General features: G+C 41.8%; 1 protein-coding gene across 1 annotated transcript in view; it reads right to left on the bottom strand.

The window, feature by feature from the left end:
* Positions 1 to 19376, bottom strand: part of LOC143276919 (dnaJ homolog subfamily C member 27-like) — a 28122-nt gene that overhangs the window by 7257 nt on the left and 1489 nt on the right. The window contains exons 2-6 of the mRNA XM_076581586.1: positions 17879 to 17961; positions 17432 to 17501; positions 15540 to 15704; positions 15046 to 15165; positions 12997 to 13157 (exon numbers count right to left, since the gene is read on the bottom strand). Of these exons, the coding sequence (XP_076437701.1) occupies positions 12997 to 13157; positions 15046 to 15165; positions 15540 to 15704; positions 17432 to 17501; positions 17879 to 17961 (599 nt within the window). The remainder of the gene's footprint in view (positions 1 to 12996; positions 13158 to 15045; positions 15166 to 15539; positions 15705 to 17431; positions 17502 to 17878; positions 17962 to 19376) is intronic.

Raw genomic sequence — 19376 nt, 5'->3', positions numbered from 1 at the left:
CGGAGAGGAAGGCGGTTACAGCAACGCACTGTGGAGTGCAGAGAGCAAGATGAGACACCGAAAGGATATCTTGGTCATCCACTGCATCCGTGCTCATCCTCCAGTCGTCTTGATTTAGTCTTGCCACTGGAAATTGGTGAACCCGGACGAAAGAGTGAGGTTGACGTTGCGCAACTCCTCTTCACTTTAAACAAACTCATCGAGCAAGTCATCAGTCATCCTTAATGACCTTTCATCCTTCATCCTTTCATCACCCCCAAGTCCTGTGGCGACGGGCGAGCGACGAAACGACAGGTGTGGGTACACTGGCAGTCGCAGCCGCAGACCTGCACCCAGGCGGCTCAGGCCATAGGGTCGTTCTTCATCGACAGGAGCAGCGATGGAGCTCGGCAGCCATCTGAGCAGCCCTCTTTAGGAATGCACTGCTCACCTCCCTGGCATGAGGAAGGGGGTAGAAAAGGTGCCCTAAAAATTGCCTGCTCCATATCACCCTGGCCAGCATACCGCGGCTGGCGGGGACCCTACATCAGCGGTCGAAACAAAGAGAAAGAAAAGAAAAGAACAAGGATCGTTCCTCTCACCACTGGTGCTTGGAACATAAGGACTCCCCTGGACAGAGATAACGCGGACAGACCCCAAAGGAGAACGGCACTAGCTGCATCCGAACTTGCCAGATACAACATTGACATCGCAGCCTTGAGTGAGACTCGGCTTGCAGGCGAAGGCGAGCTCAATGAACGGGAATCTGGTTACACCTTTTTCTGGAGTGGACGAGGAAGCGAAGAGCGACGCGAGGCTGGCGTTGGTTTTGCAGTAAAAACCGCACTTGTCAGCAAGCTAGCTGGAATCCCAAAGAGAGTCAACGATAGGCTTATGACCATGAAACTCCCACTGGCATCTGGCCAGAAGCACCTCACCATTGTCAGTGCCTACGCCCCAACCATGACCAACCCGGATGAAGTGAAGGCGAAGTTCTACGAGGACCTTCACTCTGTCATTGCTGCTATCCCGAAAGCAGACAAGCTCATTATACTTGGGGACTTCAATGCTAGAGTTGGCTCTGACTACATCTCCTGGGATGGAGTGATTGGAAAGCACGGCGTGGGCCACAGCAACCCAAATGGATTGCTTTTGCTTCAGACCTGTGCAGAGCACGAACTGCTGATAACCAACACAGTTTTCTGCCTCCCTACCCGTAACAGGACGTCATGGATGCACCCTCGCTCAAAGTATTGGCATCTCATCGATTACGTCATTGTCAGGAAAAGGGATAGGCAAGATGTGCGTGTGACAAAGACTATGTGCGGTGCCGAGTGTTGGACAGACCATCGCCTTGTAGTCTCGAACCTGATTATTCGAATCCAACCCAAGAGACGCCCCCAAGGCCAGAAGGCTCCAAAACGGCTCAACATCGCTAAGCTGAAAAACATCACCATCAAACAGACCTTTGTGGAGCTGCTGGAAGATCGTCTGGAATCCGCCTCTCTGGACAACCAGAATGTGGAGTCTGACTGGAGTACCCTACGCGTGCTGATCTATAGTACAGCTTCAGAGACCCTGGGACCCATGACCAGAAAGCACAAAGACTGGTTTAATGAAAACTGTGATGAAATCAAGCAGCTTCTGGATGAGAAACGTCGTCTGCATCAAGCCTACCTGAGCAACCCAAAGTCCACATCAAAAAAGGATGCGTACAATGCCATTCGCAGGACTGTTCAGCAAAGTTACATCAGATGCAGGATAAGTGGCTGAGTGACAAAGCTGATGAGATCCAGGGATATGCTGACAGGCACGATATGAAGAGGTTCTATGATGCCTTAAAAGAAATCTACGGCCCCACATCCTCAGGATCATCCCCCCTCCTCAGTGCAGATGGGAATACCTTGATCACCAAGAAGGAGAAAATTCTCTAACGCTGGGCTGAGCACTTCAACAGTGTCCTAAATCGCCCTTCCTCCATAAATGATGAAGCCATAGACCGTCTCCCACAAGTCCCCATCAACGAAGCACTGGACGATCCGCCAACACTTCTTGAGACCCAGAAAGCAATCCGTCTGCTATCCAGTGGCAAAGCACCTGGCTCAGACTCCATACCAGCAGAGGTCTACAAGGATGGAGGCACTGTGCTGACTGAGAAGCTCCACCAGCTGTACTCACTCATGTGGAAAGAAGAGACGATCCCCCAGGATTTCAAAGATGCATCTATCATTCACTTGTACAAGCGAAAGGGGAACCAGCAAGCCTGTGATAACCATCGGGGCATTTCCTTGCTCTCCATCGCAGGCAAGATACTTGCCAGGATCCTACTAAATCGCCTCACAGCACACCTTGACCAAGGTCATTTGCCAGAGAGCCAATGTGGATTTCAGAAAGAGCGCGGAACCACCGACATGGTGTTTGCTGCAAGGCAGCTGCAAGAGAAATGTCAGGAGCAAAATGCTGATCTGTTCTCCACCTATGTCGACCTCACTAAGGCCTTCGACACCGTGAGTAGAGAGGGACTGTGGAAAATCATGGCCAAGTACGGATGCCCTCGGAAATTTATTTCCTTGGTCAGCCGATTCCAAGAAGGCATGCAGGCTCGAGTCCAGGACAATGTTGAAACATCTGCTCCTTTTCCTGTCACAAATGGTGTCAAGCAAGGCTGTGTCCTGGCGCCAACACTGTTCAGCCTCATGTTCTCTGCAATACTTACTGATGCCTTCAGAGATGGCGATGTTGAAATCGGCCTAAAGTACCGAACAGATGGCAAGCTGTTTAACCTCAGAAGGCTTCAAGCAAAAACGAAGGTCATGACAGACATCATCAGAGACTTTTTGTTTGCTGATGATTGTGCCCTCAATGCTGGATCTGAAGCTGACATGCAACTCAGCGTTGACAAGTTTGCCACTGCCAGCAGGAACTTCGGCCTTACCATCAGCACGAGGAAAACTGAAGTTCTCCATCAGCCAGCCCCAGGGAAACCCCACGTTGAGCCCAACATCACAGTCAATGGTCAGAGACTCAGTGCGGTGGAGCGGTTCACATACCTTGGCAGCACACTGTCATGAAATGCGACCATCGACGATGAAGTGAACGTCAGGATTGCAAGAGCAAGCGCAACCTTTGGCAGACTCTATGCAAATGTGTGGAACAGAAGAGGCATTGGTCTTGAGACCAAGCTAAAGGTCTACAGAGCAGTAGTTCTCCCCACACTACTGTACGCCTGCGAAACTTGGACAGTGTACCAACGACATGCCAAGAAGCTGAACTACTTCCATACAACATGCCTCAGGAAGCTACTGAACATCAAGTGGCAAGACAGGACCCCAGACACGGAGGTGCTTGCAAAAGCCACCCTTCCCAGCATCTTCACCTTCCTGATGCAGTCCCAGCTTTGCTGGGCTCGACACGTGGCGCGCATGCCAGACCATCAGCTGCCCAAAAGGCTCTTCTATGGCGAGCTGCAACAAGGGAAGAGATCACACGGAGGTCAGAAGAAGCGCTTCAGAGATACTCTGAAAATCTCTCTGAAAGCGTTTGATATCAACCCCGACTCCTGGGAGGAATCTGCAGTGGACTGTGACAAATGGCGCGCTGCTGTGCACAAAGGCACCAAGTTGTTCGAGGCCAACAGGACTGCTGCAGCTGTTCAGAAGAGGCAGGCCAGAAAGTCATGGGCAAACAAGCTCCCTGACAATGATATGCCTGTCTTTGTCTGCCCCAACTGTCAGCGAACATTTTGTGCGCAGATTGGACTATTCAGCCATCTGCGCATTCACAGATAGATTCATGAGCATCCCCCCACCCCACCACCACCCTCCCCCCATCCCACAGCTGGATGACAACGATGGTCATCATCGATCTCGATGGACACACACCATGTATCCTCATGTATAAAGATTTTTTTTCTTGTAATCTCTCTCTCTCTCTCTCTCGCTGCCATGCACCTCTAATTCAGTAAATACATTCCACATTTGAAGCTATTTTGTGCTCAAAACATGTGTACACAAATACATAATATAATAATAATAATAATATGTGTGTGTGTGTGTGTGTGTGTGTGTGAACACAGCAAACTTTCATTTATCATGTATCTATTATCCTCATGAATAAAGAATTTTATCTCATAATCTCTGTCTCTTTCTCATACACATCTAATTCAGTAAATACATTCCACATTTGAATCTATTTTGTGCTCAATTATTGTTACAGAACCTCACACACACACACACACACACACACACACACACACACACACACACAGATACACACACGTGACCACAACAAACAACTCTTTCATTTAATAAATATTTATGTATCCTCATGTATAAAGATTTTTTTCTTGTTCTCTCTCTCTCTCATGTGTGTGTGTGTGTGTGAGAGAGAGAGCAAGTTTGAAGAAATTCAATATCAAGACATGTCATAGTATTCAGATCTATATTAAACTGTATGATATGAATAATATTGATTCAACCCACACATGTTCTGATCTTGATTATAAAGATGATATCAAGTTGACCGGATCTGTTGTTCTGGATGGCTGTGTTTCAAAGATGTGTGACACTGTTGTCTAGCCTGGTGTCATTTTCGTAGTGCAGGCCCAGGGTAGTCTGCCGCTGATGCAGAAACTGAGCCAGTGGGGAGTTGTCAGACTGGTCAGTTTTGAGGGTGGATGGCTGACTGACTTCATCAGTGATTGCTGTCTCTGCCGTTGTTGTTGTTCTTCTTCTTTCCCTTCTCTACCGCCTTCATGTGTTGTCGAACACAGTGTGTAACAAGCATCATCTGCTACAAGCATGACTGACAACAGTCTCGGGGTAAATGACGCCCCATTTTACCATTTAATTTTATACTTTTAAAGTTGATATGAAAAATAACATGCACAGTCAAGTACAAGTACTTCTAAACATTGTATGAAGTGAAAAGTCTGGACTGGAAATTTTTATGTTTCATCAAGGGTATTAACTCTCATGGTTTAATATTTTAAACTGTGAATTCTGATTGATTTTGTTGATATTTGTATGGCAGTTTGGGGCATAATCCAGTAAGTGATGAGGCGTTCACAAATCTTTCTCTGAATAAATATTTAACGGTCTCCTTCTCCAACTTTCCATCACATGTTATCGTGTATTGTCGACTAATATTGGATTGAACGGGCAGGTCAACAACTTGAAACAAAATGTCACTCTTCGAGGTTGCGAGCACGCGCTTTGAATATGTACAAATATGTGTATGCAATTGATTTTTGCCCATGACCTTCAGGGCTCAGCCAATAGATCTATAAAGTCCACCTGTTGTATTGATTTTAGTATTTTCCGAAAAAGACCACTTGGGCAAATAAACATAGTGAAAGCCCTGTACACTAAGAGTAAAACACACAAGCTTTTTATGTATTGAGTATAATTTCAAAATGTAATGTTGAAGATGAGAAAGATCAGTTTAAAGAAAATTAACCCCCCTAGCATTAATTAGAGATTAATTTCCCTTTTTTACTATCTACACCAGACATGCAAAATAAATATAACTTCCATGCTTAGCAAAGAAGTTCCTGTTTTGAACAAAAAATGATAAAAATGGCTGCTCTTGTTGTTGTGTCAGAATATCAGATAAAAGTGCCAAGTTTAGAGAATTAAAAAAAAAATATATATATAACAGTAAATTCAGTTTGCATATAATCTGGCTTCTTTTTTTAATTTTTTGTGCCCATCCCAGAGGTGCAATATTGTTTTAAACAAGATGACTGGAAAGAACTGAATTTTTCCTATTTTTATTCCAAATTTGATTTGTCAAGTATTTGCAGAGAAAATGGCAATGTTAAAGTTTACCACGGACACACACACACACACACACACAGACAACCGAACACTGGGTTAAAACACAGATTCACTTTGTTTACACAAGTGAGTCAAAAATGGCTTATAAGTTTACGATAACAATCATAACTCTTGTAGCCATCCAAGTAAATAACTGTACCAGCAATGATCAACGAGGGTTCAATCAAGATAAAAAGTCAATCATGTTCACATAAAGTGAGTCATCAAGCTTTTCTTACACCTAAGAGTGTCTCCCTTTAGAGGAGAAAGCACTTAATTCCCTTCCTCCTGGTTGTAACTGATCCAACAAAGTGTCTGCAGTGCATCCAATTTGTCTCCTCTCTCAAGAAATCGTTCAACTGATCAGTTACAAAAAGCATGAACTTTTTTTTTAAACATGTCATTCCTGTCTATCATCTGTCAACCCTGGGTTTCATGAAAATCATGGATTATTGGCTGCTGTCACACTGTGAAAAGACAATTCACCAACAATGGACTACACCCTCTTTACACACCTTCTGTCTGGCCTCCGACCTGTCGTCTTACACCACTCCTCTCTCTCTCCTCCCCTTCTCCTCAAATTACATGAAAGTACTGTGCCTTCACTGTTAGTCATGGTCATCCACTCAAAAATGATGTCTGATTGGATAGATGAACTGAAGAAAATATTGATTGTTGCTGTCACTAGTGTCAGTTTCCTCCATAAGACAAGACAGATCCATCAACAGGACAGCTAGTTCAAACAAATCAAAACAAGACAGATCCATCTCTCAACGTTCTACATAATCAACAGGACAGCTAGTTCAAACAAATCAAAACAAGACAGATCCATCTCTCAACGTTATGCATAATCATAATCATCACGACAGCTTGCAAAGTTGTGTTAATCGGCTGACTAGGCCAGGACCACTATCTTCACTTGAAAAAGTGTCTGATGCCTTTTTGGCATGTGAGGCAAAACGTTTTGGCATGCGTGCTCCAAGTGGTCCAGTTTGCAAATCATTGGAGAAGAATGGGGTACCCCCAAACACAGAGTATGGCTGCCTGAACATGGAAGTTGCAGCCCACGAATGCAGAAGAAGAAGAAGAATGGGGTCTTCCACCTAACGAATGCTCACTTAAATAGTATGTCTATAATCTAGACACATTAAACTAACCATTTAGAGTCTGTTTATGTTCGTTGTACCAAACTCCAATGAAGGAAAAATTAGAATAGATGCAGGACATCAGTGGACATCTTATAGGCACTGAACAGGTTAAGAAAAGTGTTTTCAATGTTATCTGAAGGTCAGCATCCTGTTGAACTAGAAGTGTAGACTATTCAATCAATCCAGCTTATGAAGGTGGTGTCAATGAGAGTTTCTGTGAGGGTTAGAAAATTCTATAAACTGGACGCGCACATCAGTTGTTTTGTCTGAAAACTGTGCAATTGTTCTAAAGCACCAAACTGTATACTGACTGCAATTCAGAACAGGTTGCGCATTACATTTCTTAATAACATATACACCCTGTGATAGGTTTATGTATATATTTGTGTGTGCAGACAGGAAGACAGGATTTTAGATTGGGTGGGTGTTAGCCTGTGTGTGTGTGTGAGTGTGTGTGCAAATGTGCATGCATGTATGTGATTGTTGACTGTCTCAGGGTAATTTTCCCTGATCCAGAATAGTGCATAAGTGCGCACATACATACATGAATGCTTGAACAGGAAACACTTCCACTGCATCAGTTAACAACAAGAACGAAGGACTACAAACACATATCTTAAGCAGTTTCATATTTGTGTGCATACAAAAAAAAGACAGATAATGTACAAATGAAAATGCATATTGTGTGGTAGTGAAGGGGCTTAAGCTAAAGAATTGCCAGTGATGATGGAAGAAAGGGATATTTTTCCTGACCCACTAATTTTGAAAATGACCCAGCAATTTTGTGGTGAGCAAGTTTAATGACCCACAGTCTTCTGAACCAAAACTAGACTCTGAACAGGTAAGAAAAACAACACCTTTCTTAACAGTTTTTTTCTTCTTCCAAAGTTCTTATAGGGCAATATGAAGTAAAATAACATCATGCTCTAAACACCTGGCAAATAGGTAAATAATACAGAACCATACATCAAACTGAACATATCTGCGCATTAAAGAAGCTATATTTATTTAACCTTTCCTGTATGTCGCCTAAAATTTTAAACGCTGTACATCGTGGGTGTAGACACCCATGCTTTCTATGAAGGAATGACTCCTCGCCATACATCGTGGGTGCACAGCAACCCATGGTTTTTGTATAGGAACTAACCCCTTCCCATATGTCGTGGGTGCACAGCAACCCATGGTTTCTGTATAGGTACTAATCCATTGCCATACGTCATGGGCGTACAGTAACCCATGGTTTCTTTATAGGAACTAATCCGTTATCTTAGTCATGAGTGTACAGTAACTCATGTTTCTTTACAGGAACTAATCCGTTATCGAAGTCATGAGTGTACAGTAACCCATGTTTCTTTATAGGAACTAATCCGTTATCTAAGTCATGGGTGTACAGTAACCCATGGTTTCTTTATAGGAACTAATCCGTTATCTAAGTCATGAGTGTACAGTAACCCATGTTTCTTTATAGGAACTAATCCGTTATCTAAGTCATGAGTGTACAGTAACCCATGTTTCTTTATAGGAACTAATCCGTTATTTAACTCATGAGTGTACAGTAACCCATGTTTCTTTATAGGAAATTATTCCCTTGCCATAAGTTGTGGGTGTACAGTAACACATGGTTTCTTTTAAGAAACAAGACGTTGCTGTACGTCATGGGTGTACAAATGGTAACCCACACCTGTCCGTAAAGCAAATTTGATGTTTGCTTCCGCAAACTTGCATGTCTAGTTTCAAATTGCATGCACTTATTTAAGTGCTTGACCAAGTGCAGGGATGTGAGAGCTACGTGTAAATGGGCTTTTCCATTTCATTATTTCATTTACAAAAAAAAAAAAAAAAGGGAAACTGTTCGTTGGGCATGACTGCACAGAAAACGTGATCCCCAGCAAGAGGCCATTCCTGAGATATGTGCAAATCCGGAGATAAAAAGGGGGAGGAGGAAGGGGGTCAAACTTAGGTATGATGTCGCCTGGACGCCAAGGTGTTGCCGATGTATTTGATGACAAAAATTAAGGGGAAAAAAGCCATGCTCTCTTCGTCTGTCCCCGTAAAGGCCGTTATGGTCTAATCTGTTCTGTACGTGTTGATGGAAGCTCTCTTGTGCCAAACATTATGTATTACTTAGATCTGACTCAGAGTCGAATCTGAGTCATTCTGATGAAATCTAGCATGCTTTGAATAAAAAACAACAAAACAAACATGCTTTGTATTAACAACAAACAAATAATGATTCACTCCCGCATTTTGGAGTGTACCGATGTTCTCATGGCCCGGCAAAACACACACACATGCACACACACACACACTGATATACGTGTGTACATAGACACCCCCATCCCACACAGACCCCTCGCCCCCCACACACACACACGCCACCTGTGGACATATACATGCACTCGCATACACACTGATGCACACACGCACGCACACATGCATATACACACAAACAAGTGCATGCGCAATCTCTGTCCCTGTCTTGCCACACTTTGTGGAACAAAAACTGCAACATTTGACAAATGCTTTTTTGCTTTTTTGGTTTTGTGTCAGATTTAAGGCTTACAGGAAACACTGTTCTTTCTTTTGTGTGTTTATATGCAAACACACACACACACACACACACACACACACACACACACACAGACTTGAACCGGGATATGATGCACAACAGACAAAGGTAGCAGCAGACAGAATGAAATCTGGCCTTGTTTCAGTGGTACCAAATCCAAAAGGTGGACAATAAGGATTTCCTTATCAATGCCTCTTACCTCTCTCTCTCTCTCTCTCTCTAGCAGGCACAGGTAATGTTGAAACCACAACGTATGACGCACAAGGCTTGTTCTTTGAAAGTATGGGTGGCCCCACACCCACGACATACAGTGTGCAAAGTTTGTTCTTTGAGAGTATGCGTGTGCTCACACCCACGACGTACTGGGACGTTTATTGTATATTTATTTGTTTGTTTATGGATAAAACTAAATAATTTTCAGTTGATATGTAATGTAATACATTATAAACAAAGTCATGGAATTTCATGGAAGTGGCTTCAAAATAAATTGAGTTACAGAGCAAAAACCATGTGTGTGGGTGTGAGTACATCCATGATGTACAACAAAGGTTAAACTATCAACTTGGCACAACACAGGGTGCTGCCATACTGGACTTGGCTCCCCAGAAAGGAAACAGAAAGAGGTCAATTGTGACATCACATCGCCTGTGCTCAACGCCAACTTCCAGGATTGCTCGGTTTAGAAAAACAGTGGGAAACGACAGATATTCTGTCATTCAAACTGCAGGCCTATCACACTCATGTTTTCAAAAGCTGCAACAGTCAAATTAGTGTCTCTGCAACACCCACTTTCTTCCGGCATGACGGAGTTGGCAAACACGCAGTTTCCACATTGGCACTCAAAACTTTGATTGGTGTTGACTTTCAGCAGTTTGTTTTCACTCTTCTTCTTTAAACCCAGGTTCAAAATTATATGAAACTAAACCAAAATCCATTCCAATTCAGTCCTTGCATTGTTCTTTTTTCTTTTCTTTTTTTCTTCTTTTTGTTTGGAAAAGCCCTTGCAAAGTATTTTTGAACAAATTTGTTTCGATCTGCTTCACTAATCACCCAAAAGCAAAAGTGAGTCTCTGAATCTGTGACTACTCTAAGCATCAATTTTTTTTTTTTTTTTTTTTATCTCAAGAAGAAAATTTATTTGCTTTAAAAAGTATTAGACTACCTAAAATATATTCATCAGGCATGCCACCAAGGCAGGAAAAAAAGAGAGGAAAATCAGACAACAACAAAAAATGCAGCTGAAATTGGAAAAAAAAGAGGATTTTTTTTTTCTGTGGACTGAACCCACAACAGTGTCAAAAATAAAAGACTAATTAATACAGACATGGATTTTCTCAATTAGTGTAACTGTTTACTCCCCCCCCCCTCTTTAGAACGAGGCTTAACATGGTACAATCCCCCCCCCCCCCCCCCCCCAAAAAAAAAAGGGGGGAGGGGGGGATCCGGGGGCATGCTCCTCTGGGGAAATTTGACATTTTGAACACGAATTAGCCATATATATATAAAATCAGAGAAAGAACACATAACAAAACACATGGAATGGGCTTGCAAGGGTTGCTCCAACTGACTTTTTAGTGTCTATTGATTAGTATATAGTCTATATAGACACTAAAAAGTCAGTTGGAGCAATCCTTGCAAGCCCATTCCATGTGTTAGAATTTACCTGGAAAAATTAGTATTGTTACTGTAAGGGGCAAACTGGGTGTGAGAAAAGCACACAGAACATTATAAAGAAACGCTGTTTCTTTGTTAAAAAAAATGATCATGCATGAATTATAGCCTTACCGGACCACCAATCCACAGGTAAATTTATCCAACAGCAAAATGTAATTCAGCAAAGCTAAGTCATCCAAACAGGTCTGTCCCAGAAACAGGAAAACTTTTAGTTTTACTCTGGATGTAGTTGTAAAACAGGGGTTTTGCAGGAACATGGAGGAGGCATATGCACGTACAGGACACTCAACAAGATTTCTTTGAGAAGAAGGCTCGGATATCTGCTGATGCCTTCCTTTTTCTGTCCGAGGCCTCGCTGCTAATGCATGCAGAATCCTTGGCAATGGACTGTGGAGAGTCTGGACCAGGTTGTGCAGAGCTTCGGGACTTACTGCCAGAGAGACAGACAACAAGATGGTTTGGTGTCCAAGCACTTTCTGGCAAACTCTTTCCATCCGTTCTTGTCCACATGATGCCAGGCAAATCCGACTCCTTGGAATGACTGCTCACTCTTGGTGAAATGATTCTGTGGAGGTACTGTCGTACATTGTGTCCTCCATAGGAAGGATAAATAGAAAAAATCGGTCTTTGCAAGACACTAGCAACAGCATGTAGTTGCCAGATCCCCATGTATGTTCCTGGAGTGAGAATGTGCAGCACCTCTTTTCTAAAAGTACTGCGAACAGCCTCTGAAGTCAGTTCTGTTGATGTATACTGGTCTGAGAACAAAGCATATGTTTTAAGATGATCTGCGGGTGAAGCAGTTGATCTCAAATTTTCTTCTGTGAGGTAGAAGTCTTCATGCGCAGCCAGTTCAACAGCAATTCTGAGGCGCATTTGAAAGTGATGTTCTTGGACTCCTGTTGCTAGCAGTGATGCGCATCGGGGGAGGCAGTTTCCATCTCCATAAATTTGAATGGGCACCATTTGTTCTTTGAATCTCGATCAAAAGAAGATGTTTTAGCTGTCCGTTCAATGAAAACAGGCCTTGGCATTGACAATTTGTGTGAGTCGTTCACTGTAGCCTAGATCTACGTCGCTGTAGCCTAGAGTAAGCCGGTCAACAAACGAGACTTCCCGCGAAGCGGAAGTGAATTCTGGGATAGGCCTACTATGATAATCATTGATTGGAAACCGGTGCAGAGCCAAAAATGACCCCCACCTTCCAGAATTTATTGAAATGTGTCGCTCCGCGGAAATCAAAGTTTCGTGCGGCGGAATCATCTTCACTGGCGGCGGATCGATATTTTGAACGGCTGATTTGTAATGAACCACGGCGATTTTCCGCCTAACGGCGGAAAAGTATCATGCTTGATTCATGTAAGCCAAAAAGCTTAACAACTTTGTGTCCCCTTTAAGAGATGGAAGAAAAAAACTGAAACATTCTCTAAGCCACAGACTTATCAAAAGACAAAATGGAATACTTAGAAAGTTAAGATTACATGAATATAGCTGGAACTTGGATTCTGACAACTGGCGAATCAATTCCTGAGTGGAAAACTTTTCGTTAAGGACAACAATAACAACAAAAAGATACTATACAACAATTTTTAAAGCGATTGCCCCCATTCTCAGTGTAAGCAATCTGAAATGCTTGAGCCAACAATGCAAAATAAGTTGCCAAGTGAAGCCTAAACAGGGAGGTAAGAGAGATGGAACTGTGAATCATCTTATCTTAGTCATCTGTCTGTTAACCAGCATGCCTTACACACACACACACACACACACACACACACACACGCACGCACGCACATCACTGATCACAACTCACTTGCTAGCGCCAGGAGCCAGACCCAGACGCTCATAGTCAGACTTGGAACTCTTCAGCCTCTGTATGACATCAATTTGTTCCTTGGTGTATCCCAGTTGGGTAGTGAAGGGGGCTTTCTTTCCCCCATTCTCAACAGTATTCACCACCCCCTCAAACAGTGCCTGCCAACACACAAAGCACACTAAGTGTCCATTTCTTTCAACTCTTTTGTGCTGTGCTTCATAACTGCACTGCTTGACACTGTCATGTGTTTTTCGTGAGCATTGCTTGGGCAGTAACTCATGATTAACTTTATAACAATGTACCACGCATATAATATATGCGTGGAGGCCGATGCTCCGCTGGGCACAACTCACACATATCTGTGTGGTAGCGCCATTTACAGTTAACCACACGGTGCGCGCATTTGCGTGCTGAGCTTTGTTTCGAAACAAAGACTGCCCGTCAACGGTCTGAGGGAAAAAAACACATGGAATTCCACATACCAATCATCTGTCTATTTTTAGACCAGTTTATGCTGACCTAGTCAGCATTATCCGATCGAATCCCCAACTTAAAACAAAGGACTCAAGACCAGTCATTTTGCTATCAAGGATGGCGTCTGAACGGACAAGGCGGACAGTCGTGTCACTTGAAGAAGTGCTTCAAGAAGTTGTTCAGAATGGCTCTGGTGATGAAGGTACTGTTCAGAAGGTGAAGATGAAGACAGAGAAAATGAAGACAATTTACTTGAAGATGTTGTCATTACAGATGACGAAGAAATTGACAATACTGAGGAGGTACGTGTGGGTGATGGCGATCCTGATTTTCAACTCGAAAACGGAGAAAGCGACAGTGACAGTGATGATTCTATGGTTGTTGATGATCGAAGAAATGATGAACCAGTCAACAACAACAACAACGTGTAACATGCTGTTGGTGGAAATCAGAGGCAGCAAATGTGGGTGCGTGACATCAACAACTTTCCAAGTGTTCCTGCTTTCACCGGTCAGTTTACATTTTCATCTGTCCGTACTTTTTGAGGTGCTGAGTTTAGATCATGCACCGTTCAAACCATATCGTGTGTGTGTGTATGTGTGTGTGTGTGAGTGTGTGTGTGTGTGTGTTCAGTCAGTCTCTGTGTGTCAGTCTCAGTGTATGTGCTGTGAACAATCATTGAATCAGTCTATAACACTATGTCTTTGTTTCCTGGCTACACACGGCCACTGAACACCTCGTGTGAGGCGAAAATCCACCCAGCTGAGGTACACGGTGACAGAGTTAAGCAAACTGGTTGTTCAAACTTCCAAGTTAAAAAAACCAAGGGGAAAGGACACAACTCTTGAAGAACTTCATGGTAACTTCACTGACAAAGTTTGAGCACTGGGCATGCATCTAAAACACTAGTTTTTGTTGTTGTTTTTTTAAGTTTTGTTTACAATCATGGCTAGATAATAAATTCTCACTACTTGGGACGCATTATTCGTGAACACAGTGAACTGTAAATGCTCAGTTCTTTGTTCGTAATATAATTTGTTAGGTAATATCGTATTTGTGTGAAACACTTTGTGTATGTTTATGTTTGTGTGTGTCTGGGTGTGTAGGAGTGTTATTTGAGTGAAAGAGGGATATGTGCATGTTATACACTAGTGTTTTCCCACAATGAACACAGATGCGTATCAAACGAAGAATGCATCATCATCATGAATGATATATCTGTGTGTATTTCTACAATATTTCCCCAGAATCATGCACAAATGCAGTGAAATCATGCAGAGACATTCAAGAGGATGCATCAATCTACTCTTCTTCATGTTCCTGGAATGCATACACCTATCAAATTTCATTCACGAAAACAAAAGAAAAACTCTGTTCATTTTGGTAAGCAACTGACCACCACAAGCTTCCAATTTTACTCTTATCATCAATTGCAAAGCAGAAAAAAAGGACTACTTTAAACTTAAAGACAGAAAAATCTCTTAAAAGAAGTCCAACATACTGCTCATAACATGACACACTTTTTTTTTTCTTTTCTTTTTTTTCACATGACACACTTATTTTTCTCCCCACCTGGAACATGTCACTGATGCCCTCTCCAGTTTGGGCGGAGGTCTCGAAATAGTGGAACCCGTGAGAATCAGCCCAAATTCGGCCCTCTGATTCGTCTACAGCTCTTTGTCGGGCATCCACCTATTGGTAGTGTAGATCAAGTACAAATGGTTAAGTGGTCAGTGTTGGGATTGATGTTTGTGTGTATGGGGAGCAGAGGAGGGATATAAGGGAAGGAGAAGGTGGTTCAGTGTGTGTGTGCACATGCTCGCATGTGCACGCATGTGTGGGTACATGCCTGTGTACATGGACAACATAACGGGTACACAAATACACAAGTAAATGCAATATTGATGAAGATTCATCATTTCTATCTCATGGAAAAGAAGAGAAACTAATACAGTAACAGTAGATCATTTCTTTTTCACTGCAGCTGTCCAGCACACCCAGTGGGAACACAATGAAACAACAAAGAACATTTATTACAAACAATCAAAATCAAAAATACATCTTACTTTGTTTGCACATACACAGACGACGATGTTGTCACACTCGCTTTTATCCCCAACCTCATTATGCATTTCCTGGACCCAGAAATCCAGGGACTCAAAGCTGGTACGATTGCAGACATCAAAAACGATAATTGCACCTTGGGAATCTCGATAGAATTCATTGCGAACCTGAAACATCAACATTTTGGTGTCAAAATGTGCTTAAAAGTACCCAATGGAACCTAGAAACAAATTCATTGTTTAACCAAAACAAGAACATTTACTGTTATATGTCCATTTCAAGATCCTCTTTCAAAATATATTTTAAATTCTATAATTGTGTACCTAAAACAAACATTAAAATCGTATATCATATGGTTTATACCTCAACAGCACTTGGAGCTGGAAGGTTAACTGATATATCAATGTGTGCAGATTTCCTGATTTATAGTCACATTAGCATTTCTCATCCATATCACTTATCAGTAGTCAGCAAGTTATGAATGGAAAAAAGAACATACCCACATTGTGTGTGTGTGTGTGTGTGTGTGTGTGTGTGTGTGTGTGTGTGTGTGTGTGTGTGTGTGTGATTATGCTGAAAATGATGGAGTCTCCCGTCGGTCTGATGGATGAGTAGGCAGGCAGGCTTATCTGTCGGTGTGTGTCCTCATATGGGAGAAGAGGCCGATTCTGGATGCACAGCACTTCCCACAGGTGTTGCAAGGGAAAACATCTCCAGAAGCTGAGCCCTGCTTCCTTCGCTCACACTTCTCCTTAATGGCCAGCATTCTCTTGTTTTCAAACGTCTTTATGCCACTAGAGCACAGCATCTTCCAATGAGAGCGGTCAGGGGCATCAGTTTCCCAGGAAGCGATGTCTATGTCACAGGCTTTGAGGTTTGTCTTCAAGGTGTCCTTGAAGCGCTTGCAGGGTCTTCCAAGTTCACGGTGGCCTTCCTTCAGTTGGCCATACAAAAGCATCTCTGAAGATGCTGAAAATATAATCCACTTATCAACCATCGATTGAAAAAAAAAAAGGTAACAGATAGCAGTATGCCTAATAAAAATTCTTAGCAATTCCTGTCAAGGTCTTCAATGTCAGAAGATTTATGGTGGGGCTGTCATTTGGTGGACATGGTGGTGGCTCTCACACTATAAGGGATGTTCACTCTGTGGAGTGGTGGCCAAGTGATAACACATCAGCATAGGAAGCAAGAGAATCTGAGCACATGGGATGGGACAATAAACAGGTCGTATGTGTCACATGCACTCAGCAAATGTAAAATAACCCACAGCAACAAAAGTGTTGTCTCAGGAAAAATCTGTATAAAATTCCACTTTGAAAACTCTTTATTGGCTTCACATAGAAACATTTGGTATGCCCATGGGGTATCAGATGACATTCAATCATTAGCCATTCCACTTCTAAAAATCACAAAAAAACAATATAGCAGCTCACACATGCTCTCTCACCACCAGCCCAAACCACCACTCTCATACACAAACACACAAATGCATGCACACACACCTTTTACATAAAATCACTGCAAAACACAATAGCAAGACCACCACAGAGATAGTGCACTCATCCCTGTTTATTTAATACTCACAGAGAAAGGCAATGGTAAAATATCAATAATAACAATACTAAAAATTATACATCATCACAACACAAATCACAACAATGCTAATGTTATAGTATAAAAAACAAATCTGGTGACCTAATATTGATAGTTCCCTGTGGAACGCAAGCGCCAAGATGCAACAGACAAATCCAGGTATGGTTGGGCATGGGGGACTTGGGATGAATGACATGGAACTGGAAGTAATGCAACTGAAACAGTGCAGATGATGGAGCAGCGAAGAAAAAAACATCAAAAAAACATTGACATTAGCACTTTACTAAATGATACTTACTTCATAAAAGATCGGGTGACCAGCCATGTCAAATATATTCACCTTGACCTCCCTGTCCCGCACAGGAACCCTGTCAACAAAGATACTTTTTAAAAAAATGTTATTCTTTCAATTCCCAAATATATGCATTAATGAAATAACTTGAGTAAGTTTCAATACCTTTCTCACAGTTGCTGAAAACACAATGACTTTTTTGTTATGTTTTTGCAAAGTTTATTAAAAACTATGTCAATGAAAACTGAAGCTCTTCATAATTTTGTTATGTCAAGATGGTCATGAAATCTTCACTTTCTTTCCTGTCTCCCATATTCTAACATTTTTTCATCCCCCCCCCCCCTCATCCACCCCCACCCCACATTTCCCGAAGCCAGTGACTTGTACTTCAACTATTCCTTTCCATGAAATGAAGCAAAACAGTAATATCTATAATCATATAAATCCACTCACTTTGTCACACCATAGTCGATGCCAATAGTTGCTAGGTACTTGCTCACAAAACGCTTTTCACAGTATCTCTTGATGATGCAACTCTGAAAATAAAATGCGGACTGTGAAGTTACATTACATCTGCAAACAATTACAAGAAAGTTTTGGACAAAGAATATTCAGAATACACAAAACGCTTTCTCCTCTAAAGGGGGCACTCCTAGTCCTAGTCTAAGAAAAGCTTGATGGCTCACTGTCTCAGAACATGATTGACTTTTATTTTGACTGAACCCACATTTATCGTTGCTGGGACAGTTATTCACTTTTTTTAAAAACGAATTTATTATTATCTTATTATGGTACTGTATTCAAATCTATTATTCTGTTTATTTTATTTTGATATATCCATCAATTATTCATAAGACTAGTGAAGTTTCTTATAGTAATATAAGTTTGTTTTGAGGATGTTAGTTTCAGAACATGTTTCACTGATCAGTTTCATGGGAGTGAAAATGTTTTTGTAACTCGGGACATCAAATGTTCATTTTATCTGAAAACATTTACCGTTTGGAACTTAAAAAAAAAAAAAATGTTTGGCTGTTCTTAGGGTTATTTAGAAAATATTGTCTGTTTGGTTTCTGTAATCAAATAATTCATGAAATCCTGACAAAAAGTGAATTCTATTATTACAACCTGCTTAGTGTGCAAGTGCAAATTTTGTGTGCAATGTGTAACAAAAAACATAAAGTTCAAAATCTGTTCTTTGACTTTGTTAACCACAATTCTGTATCTTTACTACTGTTTGTTTTAGACTGTTTATTCATCATTGTTATATACTTGTTTTGTTCAGATTATATGTTGGAATGAAATCTTTTTGTGTTTCTGCTGTTCATGTTTCTATAGACATTTTCAGACTACTGTGAGACCAACCAGTACACAAACCATCTTACATTTTGTAAAAAAAATCATGCATAATACAATACAATGTACATGTAACTTTCAGAAAGAATGTCATCATCAGTGAAAAAGGGTCCAAGACCGAAATACTGGCAAGAGCTGTGCAGATTGCAATAGCACTGGCAAGACTGATGCCCATATGGAGAGACAAGAACATCAGTCTCAGAACAAAACTGAAGCTTCAGTATGCAGTGGTTCTCTCTATTTTCTTGTAATAGTTGTATGCACGCGAGTCCTGGACTCTTGCAGCAGAGCTTCAGGGGATCCAAGCAGTGGAAATGATATGCTTCAGAAGACTCCTTGGCATATCCTAGAAAGACCACATAATAAATGAAAATGAAAAACCATCAGACACCATTTTGCTTGGTATGAAGACCTACTAACCACAGTGAAAAAAAGGAAAATGAGATGGTATGGCCACATGACAAGATCTGACAGACTCGCAAGACAGAGAACAGTGCAGAGATAAGGAGATTAGGCAAACTGTGAAAGAAATGGACAGACATCACTGAGTGGACAGAGAAGAGCTTTACTAAAACTCAGGCTTTATCCCACAACCGCC

The sequence above is a fragment of the Babylonia areolata genome, chromosome 33, assembly GCF_041734735.1.
Source record: "Babylonia areolata isolate BAREFJ2019XMU chromosome 33, ASM4173473v1, whole genome shotgun sequence".
In the NCBI taxonomy this organism is placed as follows: domain Eukaryota; kingdom Metazoa; phylum Mollusca; class Gastropoda; order Neogastropoda; family Buccinidae; genus Babylonia; species Babylonia areolata.
Note: the sequence above shows the minus strand (reverse complement) of the source record. Positions and strands in the feature narration are given on the sequence as shown.